Source organism: Anas platyrhynchos, chromosome 8 (genome assembly GCF_047663525.1).
Source record: "Anas platyrhynchos isolate ZD024472 breed Pekin duck chromosome 8, IASCAAS_PekinDuck_T2T, whole genome shotgun sequence".
Taxonomy (NCBI): Eukaryota; Metazoa; Chordata; class Aves; order Anseriformes; family Anatidae; genus Anas; species Anas platyrhynchos.
In genome coordinates this window covers 7,761,974-7,776,325 of record NC_092594.1, presented here as the reverse complement: position 1 = coordinate 7,776,325, position 14,352 = coordinate 7,761,974, and the positions used below count along the sequence as shown (strand labels likewise).

General features: G+C 41.6%; 1 protein-coding gene across 22 annotated transcripts in view; it reads left to right on the top strand.

Annotated features, from left to right (window-relative positions):
* ZNF644 (zinc finger protein 644) overlaps positions 1-14,352 on the top strand; it is an 86,883-nt gene that overhangs the window by 25,165 nt on the left and 47,366 nt on the right. For 6 of the 22 annotated variants that reach the window (XM_072042131.1, XM_072042115.1, XM_038182614.2 and 3 more), the window contains exon 1: positions 6,053-6,261. The exons of 8 other annotated variants lie outside the window; for them this stretch is intronic. Coding sequence is in view for 4 of the 14 variants with exons in the window: in XM_072042122.1 (XP_071898223.1) it covers positions 5,568-5,689 (122 nt within the window). In the remaining 10 variants the exon portion in view is untranslated. 8 more of the 22 variants (XM_072042118.1, XM_072042109.1, XM_072042122.1 and 5 more) reach the window with 7 other exon arrangements.

Genomic DNA, 14,352 nt, shown 5'->3' with positions numbered 1-14,352 from the left:
GCAACTGTGGGAGGCTGGATACGTAGCTGGTGTCCTTGTGACAGAAACTGTTCTGTAATTGCTGGAGTAGTCTTAGCCAACAGGAGCAGGTCTGAGCAACAGATACTGTATTTTCCAGCTACTGCCCATGGACAGAAACCTAGAAAAATGAAAACAAAGTGGCAGTTGTCTGTATTAATTTAACTTGGAAATATTTTCCTAGGTGAGAGATTTAAAACAGTATGATGGTTCTAAAGGTAATTCATAGTGGCAAGTAAAACTACTTCCCCAGAAAGCGTTTCCAAATATCCTTCTGTTGCAGAGTATTGTACTTCAGGACTAACCTTATCTTGGAATTACTGTTCGGTGAGTCAAAGGCTGTAGTGACATATAACTTCACCTATACATTCTTACTGCCCTCTTACTGTTTTACAGGTAATTTTAAAAGTTTAATTGATACTGACAAAAAAAAAAAAAAATAAAATTAAAATATCTTGATTAATAGCAGAGAATAAATTTATATTCTGAATAAAATAGATTTGTTTCTGTCTGAAAAAGACTAGACAGTCCTCTTTGACAACTGTATTTCAAAGAGCCTGTGTAACAAGCAAGCCAACGGAACATGAATCAACAGCTCAAACAAAAAAAAAAGTTGTCATTTTTCCCCTTTCAGTTTTTACAGTGTTGAGGTAAACCAAACTGCTGTAATTAATTCTGCTTTTAGTTCTTCAAAATTTCAGTAGAAATATGCTAATTAATCTGTAAAAATGACCAGTATATTGAGTTCCTAAATTTGTTGATATTGGTGAAATGGTATCGTTGTAAGAAAGGCCAAGAAATTGAAAACATCTCTGTAGGATGAAAAGAAAAACTCTGTGGTAAGGTGAGCAGTAAAACACAGATCTTTCACATGATGTTTCTGGGGGCTTGTTTTTGTGATTCTAAGGGTCTACAAATGATGACAAGAAAAACCTTATAAGTAGAGGTAGCATGCTTTTTTAAAACATCCATCTTAGCTATAAAAAAAAAAAGGCATTAGGTCTCAAGTACTCCAAAACTCTTTTACTTTTTCACTTCACAGTAGTGAATTTAATAAAAGATGCTACTTTTTCCTATAAACCCAATTTTTGTCTGAAATTCTGACATCAAGGATCATTCCCATTTTGGAATGGTACAGAAGACAAAATTTTCTACCAAAGGTGACAGTATGAAGATGAGATAGAAGTAGAAATGGAGAGGGGAAATGGGATTAACGCAATGTATCCATTACATAAGTGCATTGTTATTTGCAAATCATACAGGCTTATATTGTTCTATGTCTCAAAACTATGTAATCTAATATTTTCTCTGATTTTGTTTTTGTTCTTATGTACAGGATAACCACAGTATTTTGGTATTGAAAGAAATGTTTCAACTGAAAATGAAATTTTCAGAGTGATGCATATAGTGGCTACATTTCCATGGTGAATCTTTTTACTTTTTTGCATAGAGTTAATGAAGTGCTTGGGGTCCCAGGGAATAAAAGGTGCTATATAAATGTAAGAAATTATCATTAAAAAGTTTTTCCCTCCAGGCATTTGGGATTTTGCTGTGTGTGTTAGAAGGAGGCATTTGCGATCTTTCATTCAAAATGCTTCAGTTTAGATCTGCTCCAACTCTCCCTCTGTAGTATCATCTACAAAAATGTTTATATGAAAAAACAGTTTCCAAATTGGTTTCAATTAATCATATTTTGCTGCTAACATGAAAGAGCCTGCTTTGGTATAAGCTTTATAAAACCATTCTGAAGACCAAGCAGAACTAGGTAGCAACCTTCTCTGAGGAGGTTTTCAGTTGCTGTTTTAACCATTATTAGGCCTTGTCTGCATCAGTGGAGGAATAATACAGGTTCACAGACAGAATTCATGGAAATAAAAAGCCAACTGTGCAGTATGGTTCTTAAATTTCAAGAGTCATATTTTACGGTCCTTTATTTGTTGTGCACATTCTTTCACTGATCTTGGAGTGCCTCAATGGAGCCTTTTTCTGTCACCCAAAATTAGACTGATTTTTTTGTTATATATTTCTCAACTTGTTTTAACCTAGCATGCAATGTTTAAGATAATCTACCACTTTTCACATATTAAAGTGTACGCGTCAAAGCTGGCATAATCAGAAATCAAAACAAGGGTTGTAACATGACTGGACATAGTCTTAATCATTTTAGCACACTGCCATTTTGATGAAATGTTGCAGTTATGGCTTCCATGAATTCACACTGAATCTGTATCCACAATGTGTGAATCATATGTATTTTTATAGAGTTCAGTCCTGTTTATAGAACTTTAGGTCAAGTAATAAGTTGAGGTACTAAATACAATGCTAAATATCTTTAAGCTCTTAATAAAATTGGGAGATTTGGCAGCAGTAGAATTAAAGTTCAGCTTTCCTTACGCTATCCATTTTACTTGTTATAGTAAAACACTGCATCTTCTTCTATATGTTACTAATTTCCTAGAATTTGGTATTTTCTTTCAATTATTTGTCACAGAATTGAAGGAGGAATTACTACTGCTTAAAAATATAAGTGAGTGTGACTACCTTAAAATAATTGGTATTAAAAATATATGTATATATTTTTAGCATGAAATGGAGAGGTAGTATTAATATTTGCTTTTCCATGTTTTTGTTTGCATTTTCGTTAGCATGGAGAACATATTACCAAGACTCTTAGAAGAAATCTGTTGATTGTATGACATAATAATGTTTCTTTTGTTTAAGAGCAGAGGAAAACCATACATACATGCTCCAAAATATCAGAACTTGATATCATAAATGTATCTTTTCAGAAAACAAGCTTAATTCTCAGAAGAGTAACATTAGCACTCATTAGGGGACTAAGCGCTTCAGGGTACTGTTAATGAAATTCATAGCCTTTTGCCTGTGGGCTATCAGTTTGAATTCAGTCGAACTCGGTGGAGATTAAAAATCGTCCTATTTAATGGCCTTTGAATCATTACTAATGAGATGAGTTTGGTAGGTCCCAGTCCCATAATATAAACTGTTCACGCTGCCTTCTAACTGGCAAGCTCCGGAGAAACCCCAAAGTTTAACGGATTCTGGGGAAAGAACCATCTGTTACTATGCGGGGGGGTGAGGGGGGGAGAGAGAGAAAGCAAAAGCAAAAGCCTTAATTCACACTAGTTACATGAGTACTAACAAACACATTATTTGTAAATGTGGGATTTGTAGTATTATATAAAGTTTGTAAATTAGCAAATTAGCTGAGCATGTGACATATGTTGCCACACAGAATTCAATATGACGAAGACTCCCAAAGGGGATATCTACACCTGTGCATAAGATCACACCAACACATTAAATTTTAAATGTCTCTGGGATTTCTATTAAAAAAAAAAAAAAAAAAAAGATCAGAACAGATACCTGGATAGTAATTGCAGTTATGGAAAATGATGCTGAAAAAACATTTGCCTGGTGTGTCTTCATTACTTCACAGCAGAGTCCAATGCTTCTGATCTTTTAACTCAGCCTTAAAAAATGGGAACGAAGTTTCCAGAACCCTCCAGAAAATATACAGCAGTTTTATTTATTCATACCATAGTAAAACTTTTCCTAATGTCTAACCTAAATTTCTTTCAGTACAGTTTGAAACTGCTACTTTTTGTCTTCTCCTGGGTGGATTTAGTGAACAATGTATTTTTCTTCCTATGGTCCTCTCTCCTCTAGACTAGGAAATCTTAATCATTCCTATTTTCAGTTAGTGTCACATCTTTTGAAATTCCTGTTTTGTTGTTGTTGTTTTTGTTTGTTTATTTCATTGACTCTCTTCTATTGGTCTGTTTTAAAAGACACATTTTTCTTGAAAGGCAGAGCGCTAATACTGAACACAGTATTCCAGGCAAGGCTTTACCAGTGTTAAATATGAGGATAAATTCTTCGTACATTCTAGATATAACAGTTCTGTTTACACATCTCCCTGTACTGTGGCTTTTTTTCACAACAACGTAACATTGTTGACACACATTCAGTTTGTGATCTACTGTGATCCCCAGCCCCTGTTCTAAAGACCTGGTATTTATTTATCTATTCCTAGTCTTGTAATTGTGCAGTTATCTTCCTACTTAAATGTAGAAACTGGCATGTGCATTTATTAAATTGCATCCTATTTCTGCAACCAGTTTATCAAGAACATTTTTGCCCTGCTATTCGGTTCTCCTCCAGCTGCCCCAGTTTGGTATTGCCAACAAATCCAACCAATGTAAACTGTGCCCCATCATTCATAAAATTAGACTTGGTACCAGACCTAGGACATATCCAGGCCTAAGGAACCACATTTGCTATATTCAGCTATTTTTCAAAGTAAAGCATTGCTTTTTGAGCAGTTTTGCACCACTGCAGTCATTTCATTCTGATTATATTTCTTTTGCTTGCTCAGTTATTGAGTCCGCTGAGACAGCGTCAAAAGCCTTACTTAAGTCCATAACAGACCTATTGCTACTCCTACCCAAGGTCCGTTGGACTGTCATCGCATGGAATGAGTTTGGCTTGATATGATTTTCTTGGCAAATCCACGTTGGCTGTAACTTACCACTTCATTAGCTACCATATATTTAAAGATGTGTGATTATTTGCTTCAGTACTGTGAGAAACACTCCGTAGCCAATTACTTAGGCTCAGGCGAGGATCCCAGTGAAGTAGTAATTTATTTGCGATTGCAATGGCGGGCGCCCCGCAAGCAGGAGAGCGCATCTGCTAGTTCCAAAACACAGTTGATATACTTTTTGATGGCAGGACCCTCCCCTGTTTCCCCACTGAGTGGGTAATCCAGGTTCACAATCTATCTGATGCTTCACAAACAATGCATGGCCTTCAGTAGCTGGCCTGTCAAATTTCAGTTTCCTTTTGCCATTTTTACTGTTTGAAGTAGTAATGTTTCTTCACTTACCTGACTTGACTTAATACCGTGATTTTCACCTAATTGTCCCAAGGAGTCTGGTTGTCTGCATTTTACAAGGTCACCTGCTTAAGCTTTCTTATCACTGTAAGCATATCTCAGTACCACGTTCCTTCCTTCTAAACAATGTAACTCTGCAAAACCAACATTTCTATTCCTACAGTACTTTCCTGGGAATGGAGGCTGGAATGATTGGCAGTTCCTGGCTCTACCTATGCTCCCCTTTGAATTATGTGTGCTATGTGTTTCCTTTTCCTCTTCTCAAGTCTTCGTGAGCTCTCAGCAACAGCCGCTCACACCTCTGAAGCTGCCTTATCACCTCCTCACTCTAGTGTGAAATCTTTTGGGCCTAGTAAATCTGCAGGAAAAGTCTAATTTACAAATTTATCGAAGCAGTCCCTAATTCACCGCTTTACTTGTCTCGCTTGAAGCCCTGCCCTTTTGAGTCGGGGTTTGCCAGCAGAACCATCAATCTGAAGGAAAACTGGTACCAAGTGCTGCTTTCTCAGGGTCCTGTCCTACTTGTTCCCTCGGGAAGGACAGACCGCCCCGTGGCTCTCCTCTCCCCTCGCGCTGCTGCTTCGCTCGGGTTTCACGCTCCCGCCTCACGCTGCCCTGTCACATCTTTTGCCAGACGCTGCTTGTTGCAGGACTCTGCCTCCTTTGTGCGGCTCCCTCAGCGTTTGACCTACTTTTCTGCTTTCTGTGGGAAAGGCACCGCGAGGCAGCACACGCTCCGACCTCCCGAGCCCGCTGGTAAGCCTGACGCGGGTAAGGGGCGGCCGCGCTGTACTCCCCTTTCGGGGAGGGCTCTTTGAGTGCCTGCGGGGGCAGCCCCCAACCGCCCGCACGGCGCTGCCGGCCCCAGCGGCGTCGAGGGAGCGGCGCTGACGGGGCGGGAAGGGCCGCGCGCCCCCTGCCGCCCCCCGCCCGGCCGCGGGAGGGGGTTGGGCAGCGGCGGCGCGGGAACACCGCACGCATGCGCGCTGCGGCCCCCACCCTCCGGACGCGTGTGTGTGTGTGTGCGGGGGGGAGGTCGGGGAGCTTGCGCGATGACGTCATGACGGCGCGCGCAGGACGTAACCCCGGCGTGACGCACAGCCCGGCGAGCCCGTGAGTTGCCGCTAGGCTCTTCCCTCCGCGCCCTCCCCCGCCCCTCCCGCCCTCCCCCTCCTCTCGCCCCCCCCGGCCAGCGCGGGGGGGGGGCGCGGGCGGAGCGGGGCCGCGCGGCGGTTGGCGGGCGGCTCTCCTCCCTCCTCCGTCCTGCCGCAGCGGGAACATGGCGGCCGCCTCCGACCTGCTGCGGCGCCGCCGCCGCCTGCGCCGCGGTGAGTGAGGGGTCGCGGCAGCGGCGCGGGGAGAGGCGGGCGGGGAGGGGGCGGCCGCCGTGTACCCGCCGGCCCCGCGGCCTCCGTGGGCGCCGAGCCGCCCCCCCCCCCCGCCCCGAGCCGTCCGTCCGGCGGGCGGCCTCCCCGGTGCCCCGGACACAAAGGGCTGCGCCGGGAGGGCCCCGCTCGGTCACATGAAGCGGCGCAGCCAGTGAGCGCGGAGCTGGGGGGAGGCGGCGCGGCCGCCGCCATTGCCAGGCGCGGAGGAGCGGGGCAGCTCCGGGCCGCCTCGGCGGGGCGCGGGGATGGGCGCCGGGGCCCGGCCGCACGCAGCGGGGGCCGCGGGGACCAGGTAATCGTAGCTGGGCCGCCCGCCCGCAGCACGGCCCGGGTAGGAGGCCGCCGGCGGCTTGGCGGGGCCCGGGGTCACCCTGGGGGGCTCCGCCCGGCTTGAGACCGAGTGGCACGGCCGGGGCGCTACGGGGCGCCTGGGGTCCGCTTTCCTCGGCCGGCCCCTTCCCTCCGGCACCGCTGCGAAGGGCTGGGGGCTGCAGGCCCGCCGCCTGCCCCGGGTGCGGGCCCTGCCTGGGGCACGGCGGCGGCGTTCGGGTCGTGCGGCTGTGCTGCCGTCTGCCTCGGCTGCTGGCGGGCCTCGCAAAGTTTGTGTGCGGTGATCGGCGTCGGTTTGAGCCGTCTGCGATCTGCCAAGTTTTTTTCCTTCCTTTATGTGCAGCCTTTACTCTGTTGGAAGTGGGTAACGCGGGCCGTAAATTGACAAGTCACGGAGGCAGCGGCATGTAAGCGTGGTATATCAAAATAGGCTTCTGTTCGTGCTGTACAACTCTGGCCCTTTAAGCAAGATCCCATTTGCAGTGATATTCTGACCCCCCCCTCCTTTCTAGCACATAGTTTAATTATGTAGATTGTGTCATGGAACTTCTCTTTGAGATGCACATGGGAAATGAATGTACACCAGATTTTAGAGGAAGGAGCTGTTTCGTGTTGTGTAGATTAATGATTTAACACATGTGACAAACACTCCAAGAGACTGATAAGCATCTCTGGAATTCCACTGCAGAATTCTATGTTTTACTGACAAGTTTGTGCAATACATCTCCTTTATAAAAGCTGTAAAATATTTTTTCATTCAAATTATAAAACAAGTCTTTAATGGAAGAATTTTCACATGTAAGAGGTACTTGGGAGTTTTGACAACTGGATGTGATTCTCCTATATAAAATTCTTTGCTACCTGACTTGTGTAAGGCAGATGACTTGAGGGCAGAATAAATGAACTGATTAGACAAAGTGAAACAGGTCCTGAGAAGCTTTTAGTGGGTCACTTAGATGCAGAGAAAAATCTGTGATTTCCTTTTGGGAGAGGAGCTTAAGTAGAGCACATAGAGGAGCAGTGCAGTGTGACAATCCTATTACATTGATTTATAATCTAAGCTGATGTTGCAAACCTGTCTAACATAACTGCGGAGGGATGTGGTGCAGAGTTATACATGAATTATAACCAGAGGAGGGAACCCTCAAAGTACTGTCTTCCAACATCTAGCACTTGTTCAAGCAGAGGTTTGTTGTTTTGCTTTAATACAAAAAAAAAAAAAAAGCTCTGCAGGGAAAAGGAGTTGGGGGGGGAGGAGTTGATTTCACAGTTACTGTCACCAACTTTTCTTGTTTATAGAGAGAACTCTTTTCTTTGATCTGTATGGTATATTGTCATATTCAAAATGATCCTTTTTTTTTTTTTTCAACAAATTTAACAAATTCAGGACAAAGGTGTATTACTTCAACATTTTTTTTTTCTGAAATCCAGCATCTATTCTATAATGAGTAGCACTTGAAGGTATATGCCAAGGGAAATGTGTATGAAGGTTTACCAGTGAATGCTAAAAGAGGTTACTACAGTCTTGAAATCTCAATGGGTGACGTGGCTAGTAAGAAGAAAAGGCACTGATGACTTGAAGCATCCTTGTAAGGTTAATTATTAGAGCAACAACTGATTGAAATAGGAGTATCAGCAATTGTATAAACAGGATGTTAAACAATAGTGGCAATGCCTTCCACTTTAAAATAACAGTGAAGGCTGAATATGGACACTTGGTTGTCAGTGGAATTTCTGTTGGAATCAATAGTTTGTGCCTGTCCTTGCACACATTAGCAGAACCTACAAATGCACAAACGTTTTCATTCAAGCCTTTTGAAGGCACTTCTGGAGAAAACAACTGAAAAGGAAATAAAATTCTTAGTAATAATAAAGCGCATGCGTGCTCACACACACCTATTAACTTGGAACACTTTCATTTTTTATTCTTTTACCAACTTGCAAAAGATCTCAGAACTTAAAATTGGAAAAAGGCAGAGTAGCCATGCCACTTCTTTTGCGGTTTCCCCTGAGGTTGGTTTGAATGAAAGTCCTTTGAGCAGTTGCTGACAGGCCTTGTTGATTTGGCTAGTTGGGGTCATCACCTTCTTTTTACATTTTTATAGCTCAAAACAACTTTTTGCGTTCAACAAAGTTGAAGTGATGCAGCTGTTAGAGGACTACCTGTTAAGGTGTGTTTTTTTTTTTTTAATTGTATCATTTCAATGCTAAATGCACTACACTGATGATGTAGTTATTTTAAGCCAAATTGAACTGGTTCCCTCTGTGCTCTACATTTTGATATTCTGTACTATGTATTAAGAGACTGGGGAAAAGATCATTTAATAAAATTAGGTTATATCTGAACAAGATTGCACTCAATTTAATTGACTTTTAGACTGGTTTAAATTGGCAGAGCCTCCAAAGCATGATTCCTTCACCTGAAATTAGTGTTCACACAACTTCATTGTGTGAAGAAATTAGTGGTAAAATAAACCCAAACAAGTCTTTCTTCTCTCAGAATACACTTATCCTTGAGCGCACTAAATATAAGCAGGTTTTTGATAGTGAAGTGTTTTTCCTTGTTGCTTTGTTGAACGTAGATGTAAACTTGATATAGCTACTGGGAAAAGATTTAAAGTTACCCCAGGAAATTGTGTATGTTGGTCATTCTGGTTCATATGCATAAAGATAACACCGGTCTGTATGGGTTAAGGGAATCCCCACGGTTTGTACCATCCTGAAAAAGACATCATTTTTATGCTTAATTAAAAAAAAAAAATAGCTTTTTATGCCTGTATACAGCGTGTTGTCTAAATCTAAACTTCTGTCAGCTAGTAGCAGAGAATTCACGCAAGCAGTGATGGTATAAGAGTCACGGCCATATTGTTCACCAAGCTGCAGAAAGGGCTTCTTTTTGATGTGTGAGGATGTGAAATAGTTGCAGTGATTTCCCTCATTACTGAAATGACCAAAATGAAGCCAAATGCAATAATAGTGTTAGAGAACATGCAATTTGATGATCAAATCACAGCTGTCTGTCAAGAAAGACCATGTAATGAGTTTGCATGGACTTACGTGTGTTTTTTTTGTTGTAGCCTGGTAGTCACAGGATCAGTCGTTACCTAGTGTGCAGTGTAATGAGTATTTAATCTTGGTATAAAGTCTACTCTTAATGATATTGTATTTACTCATAAATGGTGTTGGTTGATTGAAGGAGAGCAAGCTTTCTTTAATTTAAAAGTAAGCAAATAACCCAAATAGTAGTATCTCATTGTTGTGCTGCGTTCCTGCCACTGTTAACTGTACACAGCAGCTGTTAGGTTGATGAACTGTTGCAGCAATGCCCTTACGCTGCCAATGAAGTTAAGGGGGGGGGGATAGAGTGGCTTAACAGTGAGTATGCATTTTTTGGGTGCATTTTGTTATGCTAAATATTAACTGGTCATTTCTTTGCCAATTTGGTAACACAGGAAGCTCTCCCTCCAATTGATGCACTTGTGGTAATGTTGGTAGGGGGGCTGCTGTTCTTACTGTGACTCGGCCCAGCTATGGGAAAAGGTAAATCTCTAGTTGGCATGTATTGATTGGTACTGAGTGCTTCATCTTACATGTAACTAGTTGAAGGATGGTGGCTTATTTAGAAATTTAGGATTTCTTGAAACTTAATCCAAAGGATGCAGTCTGTGCTCAAATCAGAACAAAGGTCAGGTTGCTGGGTTTGGGAATATAGTAGGCCTGTTGTTAGTGTGCAGTAACTTCAGTAGGCTTGACGTTGCAAGTTAGGGACATACCATACTTAAAAAACTTTGGATTTAAGGGCCTACTGTTTTTTGAGTGAAAAATAATAAATAAATAAAAAAAAGTTGCAGTCTGGTATTTGCCATCAGATTTTTTTTTTATAAAGTGTTCTTATTTTATGAGTATTTGAAGGTTGTTTTTTGTTTGTTTGTTGGTTTTGGTTTTTTTGCCTGCCTTTAATGTTTCAGTCTTCACAAAGCAGCTGTAAGGGAGAAGGATGCATCCTGGGAAACAGGTGCTATATTGATTTGTCCTCTTGTAGCTGAAGACTGGAACTGCGATCATTGCAACTCTCAGGTTCCCTGGGCTGGCTGCTAGCTCTGCCCTGGGAGAGTGCTTCCCACAAGTAAGTGGTAGAACACAAACAAAGCAAGATGCACGTTACGGGTCTTGTATAGATTATCTTTATTTACAACCTTTTACTTCTACATGTCCTTTTTTTTGCTTGAGTGAATAGTGCAGAGGTCCTTAGGATGTGATCAGATCATTGTAACATTGAAGAGTAGTAACTGAATCTGTCCGACCTGCTCCGCCACTGAGTAACATTTGGCGCACTGGTAGCATGAATTGTGCTTTATCCCACCTACCTTCCTAGGTCGGCTTCCTGATGGGGACAGCGCTGGGCTTTCTCACTGAGGTTTCCCTTCAGCAAAGGCCTGCAGAGGAGGTTGGGGGGCTGCTTTTGGAAAACTCTTACTGATGGCTGCTTATAAAGCATAGCACTTGTGAAGCTGCTGTGCTCCTGCTGGTAAGAAGTTGTGGCCAGGTGTCTGGTTCTTGTCTGGCTGCAGTCCCTGGGGTGCTGGGTGCTAGTTGGTGTGCTTGGTTTTGTCTGGTTTTGGTTTTGCTCTACTTCCTAGAGCATTCTGGTTCGTAGGTTGCCTTTTTTCTTTCTTTTTCAACTTTTTTTTTTCTTCATGAGCAGCAGGCCTCTGAGTATATCTGCTGTTTGTTTCTGATTCTACTCAGCTTTTCTAGGAGCATTACCAATTTGAAGTAATTCTTGGCTTTCTCTTTTTGCAAAAGCACTTAATATTTATAATATTTATTGCTGGTGTCTTTCTTCATCTTCGTATGTAGGCATAAACCAACAGCTTTGTGGCTGTAGAGTTTCAGAGACTGCCTCTGTTGTTAAACTAACATTAAAAAATTATATTTTTTCAATCAAAAGGGGGTAGGAATTTTATAAAATGTAGACCCTTAAATTAGGTTCCCAACCACCACAAAAGTGATTGTAGGTTACTGAAGAGTTTATTGTATTTATGATTATTTTGTTTGCCAACAAACTGTTTTTCTGCATGATCTTAGGGAACCTAACACTAGATTCTGTGCTCCGAAAGCATTTTATTTTGTTGCTATAAGCTGACTTGATATTAGAAACTATATTTTCAAGGGAGGACAGCCTTTGCTTGAGAAGTTCTGATACAAATAACCTTGTTTCTTCACACAGAAGTGCTGGGCTTTGTTGTTCTAATGCTATAGTTATGAGTGTATCTTCTGTGAGAAAATCGGGGTTGTTTGTGCTATTGCAGTGAGTGGGAAGTGACAGTTTCGCAGCTGCCTTTGCTCAGTTCTCGCCCACAGCGAAGTGGGTACTCCGTCCTTTTCTGCTTAGTTCCTGAGTCCTTTATTATTGTTGTTATTACTGCACCTATATGCGGAATTTGAAAATGCCAATAGTCATCAGTGACATCACTTAATCTATTCTGTTCTTGAGCAACATTTTAAAAACTGAGAAACTGTTGCATCTAGTGAAAGCAACTGCAGTGCATAAAAATAATGATGATGGTTACAACTCTGAAGTTACTAGAAAAACAGTTTTTCATCTTCTGTGAAGTTGAAAACAAAGTAGAAATTAGTGCCCCCTAGTCAGGTACTTAGTAACTAAGAAAAAAATTATGTTGTGGCAATTTTCTTCTGGGGAAAAGGTGGGAGGGTAAGTTGCGGGGGCATGTGATACTAGTGAATTAACCTCAATTAGCTGTGAAGGAAAAACTTGGAAGCTTTGGAGCAATTATAGAATGGGAGGCAGGAGAGTTTGCTTCTCACATGCAAGCTGAAATGGTGGTGAAACTGAGGTGGAAAGGTTGCTTGTGTAGTACATGGAACGAAGACTTTAGAGACAGCATGTTGCATATTCTTCCTATATCTTTGCATTGGAGAAACCTCAGAAGGTTTGTTTTGTCTGACTTGTTAACTTTGGGATAGCGATTGTCATTTTCCGTGTCCTTATAAAGCCTTGAGCGTATTGGATATCAGTGACACGTGTTATGATGGGAAGCAGTAGGTTTGTTGATGAGTGGCTTTAGCAAAGATTCTCACGGATGTTTTCTTTTGTTAGCTTTTTAAGATAAAGTGCGTCACAAGTATTCAGTGCCATGTTCCTGTAAATTACGAGTCCCTGTTGCCAGACTCCCTAGGTGGCAAGACTTTAAGCTTGCCACCTAGGTTAAGCTCATGGTGATTCTCACTGCTATACCTGTGGCAGAAAGTGCTGGAGGATTAGCAAAGTCCATCTCCTTTCCTGATGTGGATAAGGACTGGAGAGGAACAGCTTGTACAGAAAAAAATTGTTTGCCAGGCCTACCACTCTACTTTGAAAGACTGCTATTGCTTTTTACCATTGTACCAGTCATGTGCGTTAACAGGGATTACTTACTTCTGCACAAGGAAGAGAACCAAAAATAGAAGTGATGCTGGGGAGAAACCACTTGAGTTACTATATAGCTGAAGTGTCATACCATTTCCAAAAATACCATACACATACAGCAATAATTATTTTTTAGAAATGTCTAAAATACAAAGAGCTCTCCGATTTTGATCCTGTAGAGAGGAAAAAAAATTATTGCAGCCTTCTTGAAAGAGGTCATCTTTCAACACAGATGGTTCTTTAAATGTTCGACAGGGTAGTAGGAATTGAGAGCTGTAGTTCCCCTTTTGTTTTCTGCATCTCTTCTCTTGATTGAGGATTCTGTAAGGTTTGTTTGACTTGAGATGGGTTGGTTTGGAAGTTTAGTTATTTAAAATCTTGTTAATTTAGCTTATGTTTTTGAGTCCACTGAAGTTGTAGCAGAGGTGAACAGAGAAGAAGATATACAAGAGGTAGTATAACAAGTCTTTATGTCAAAAATGATTTAGATGTTAATTATTTTGTAATCACTGCAGAAGTTGTGTGTGTTCCTTTGCCTATCTATACAAATATTTTCACATAGAAATGAACTATTTTAATCTTATTACTTTTGAATGTAAGAGTGCTGTGTTGCAGAACAAGATATGAAGTTCTAAATTAAGGCTATGTCTAGGGTAATTTATTGTCATTTAGGAAAATTGAGAAGACATCCAGGTTCTGTGGTCTCTTCAGAAATCCAGTAGTATGCACTAAGGAATTAGAAGAATGGATTTATATATCTGCATGCCAAGTACTGCAGTACCCCCTCTGAAAACTTCTTCATACCATTTTGGAGTGTTAATAGGGAGTTGTTCTTTTGTCTGCCAAGACATTTATAGAAAAGTGTTTTTGTTAATTCCTTTTACATGATCGTTTTGGTGTTTAGGATGTTGGGCTCTTTTAAAAGAAGTTCTATTTAATGCATTTCAAATTGACGTGGCCTTAGGTCCATCTAGTAAGCTGGTCCTGAAGAATGCTGGTGCCTACTTCTTGTCAAGGGATGAGAACATAACGAAGGAGGAGAAGTGATTCCTTGTGTTGTGGTTTCTATGATCTTAAAACAAATCCGCTTCCAACTTCCAAATAACTATTAATGCTAGGGCCCAGGGTGATTTTATTCAAAATAATCTGCCTGTGACTTCACTTTCATTCCTCCAAACAGTTTTATCTTAACTTAATTTAAAAAAAACAAGTCAACTTCTGGAAAGCCATTTTCAGCAGGAAAAGTGTATTTTTTCCAACATGCTTAAGGT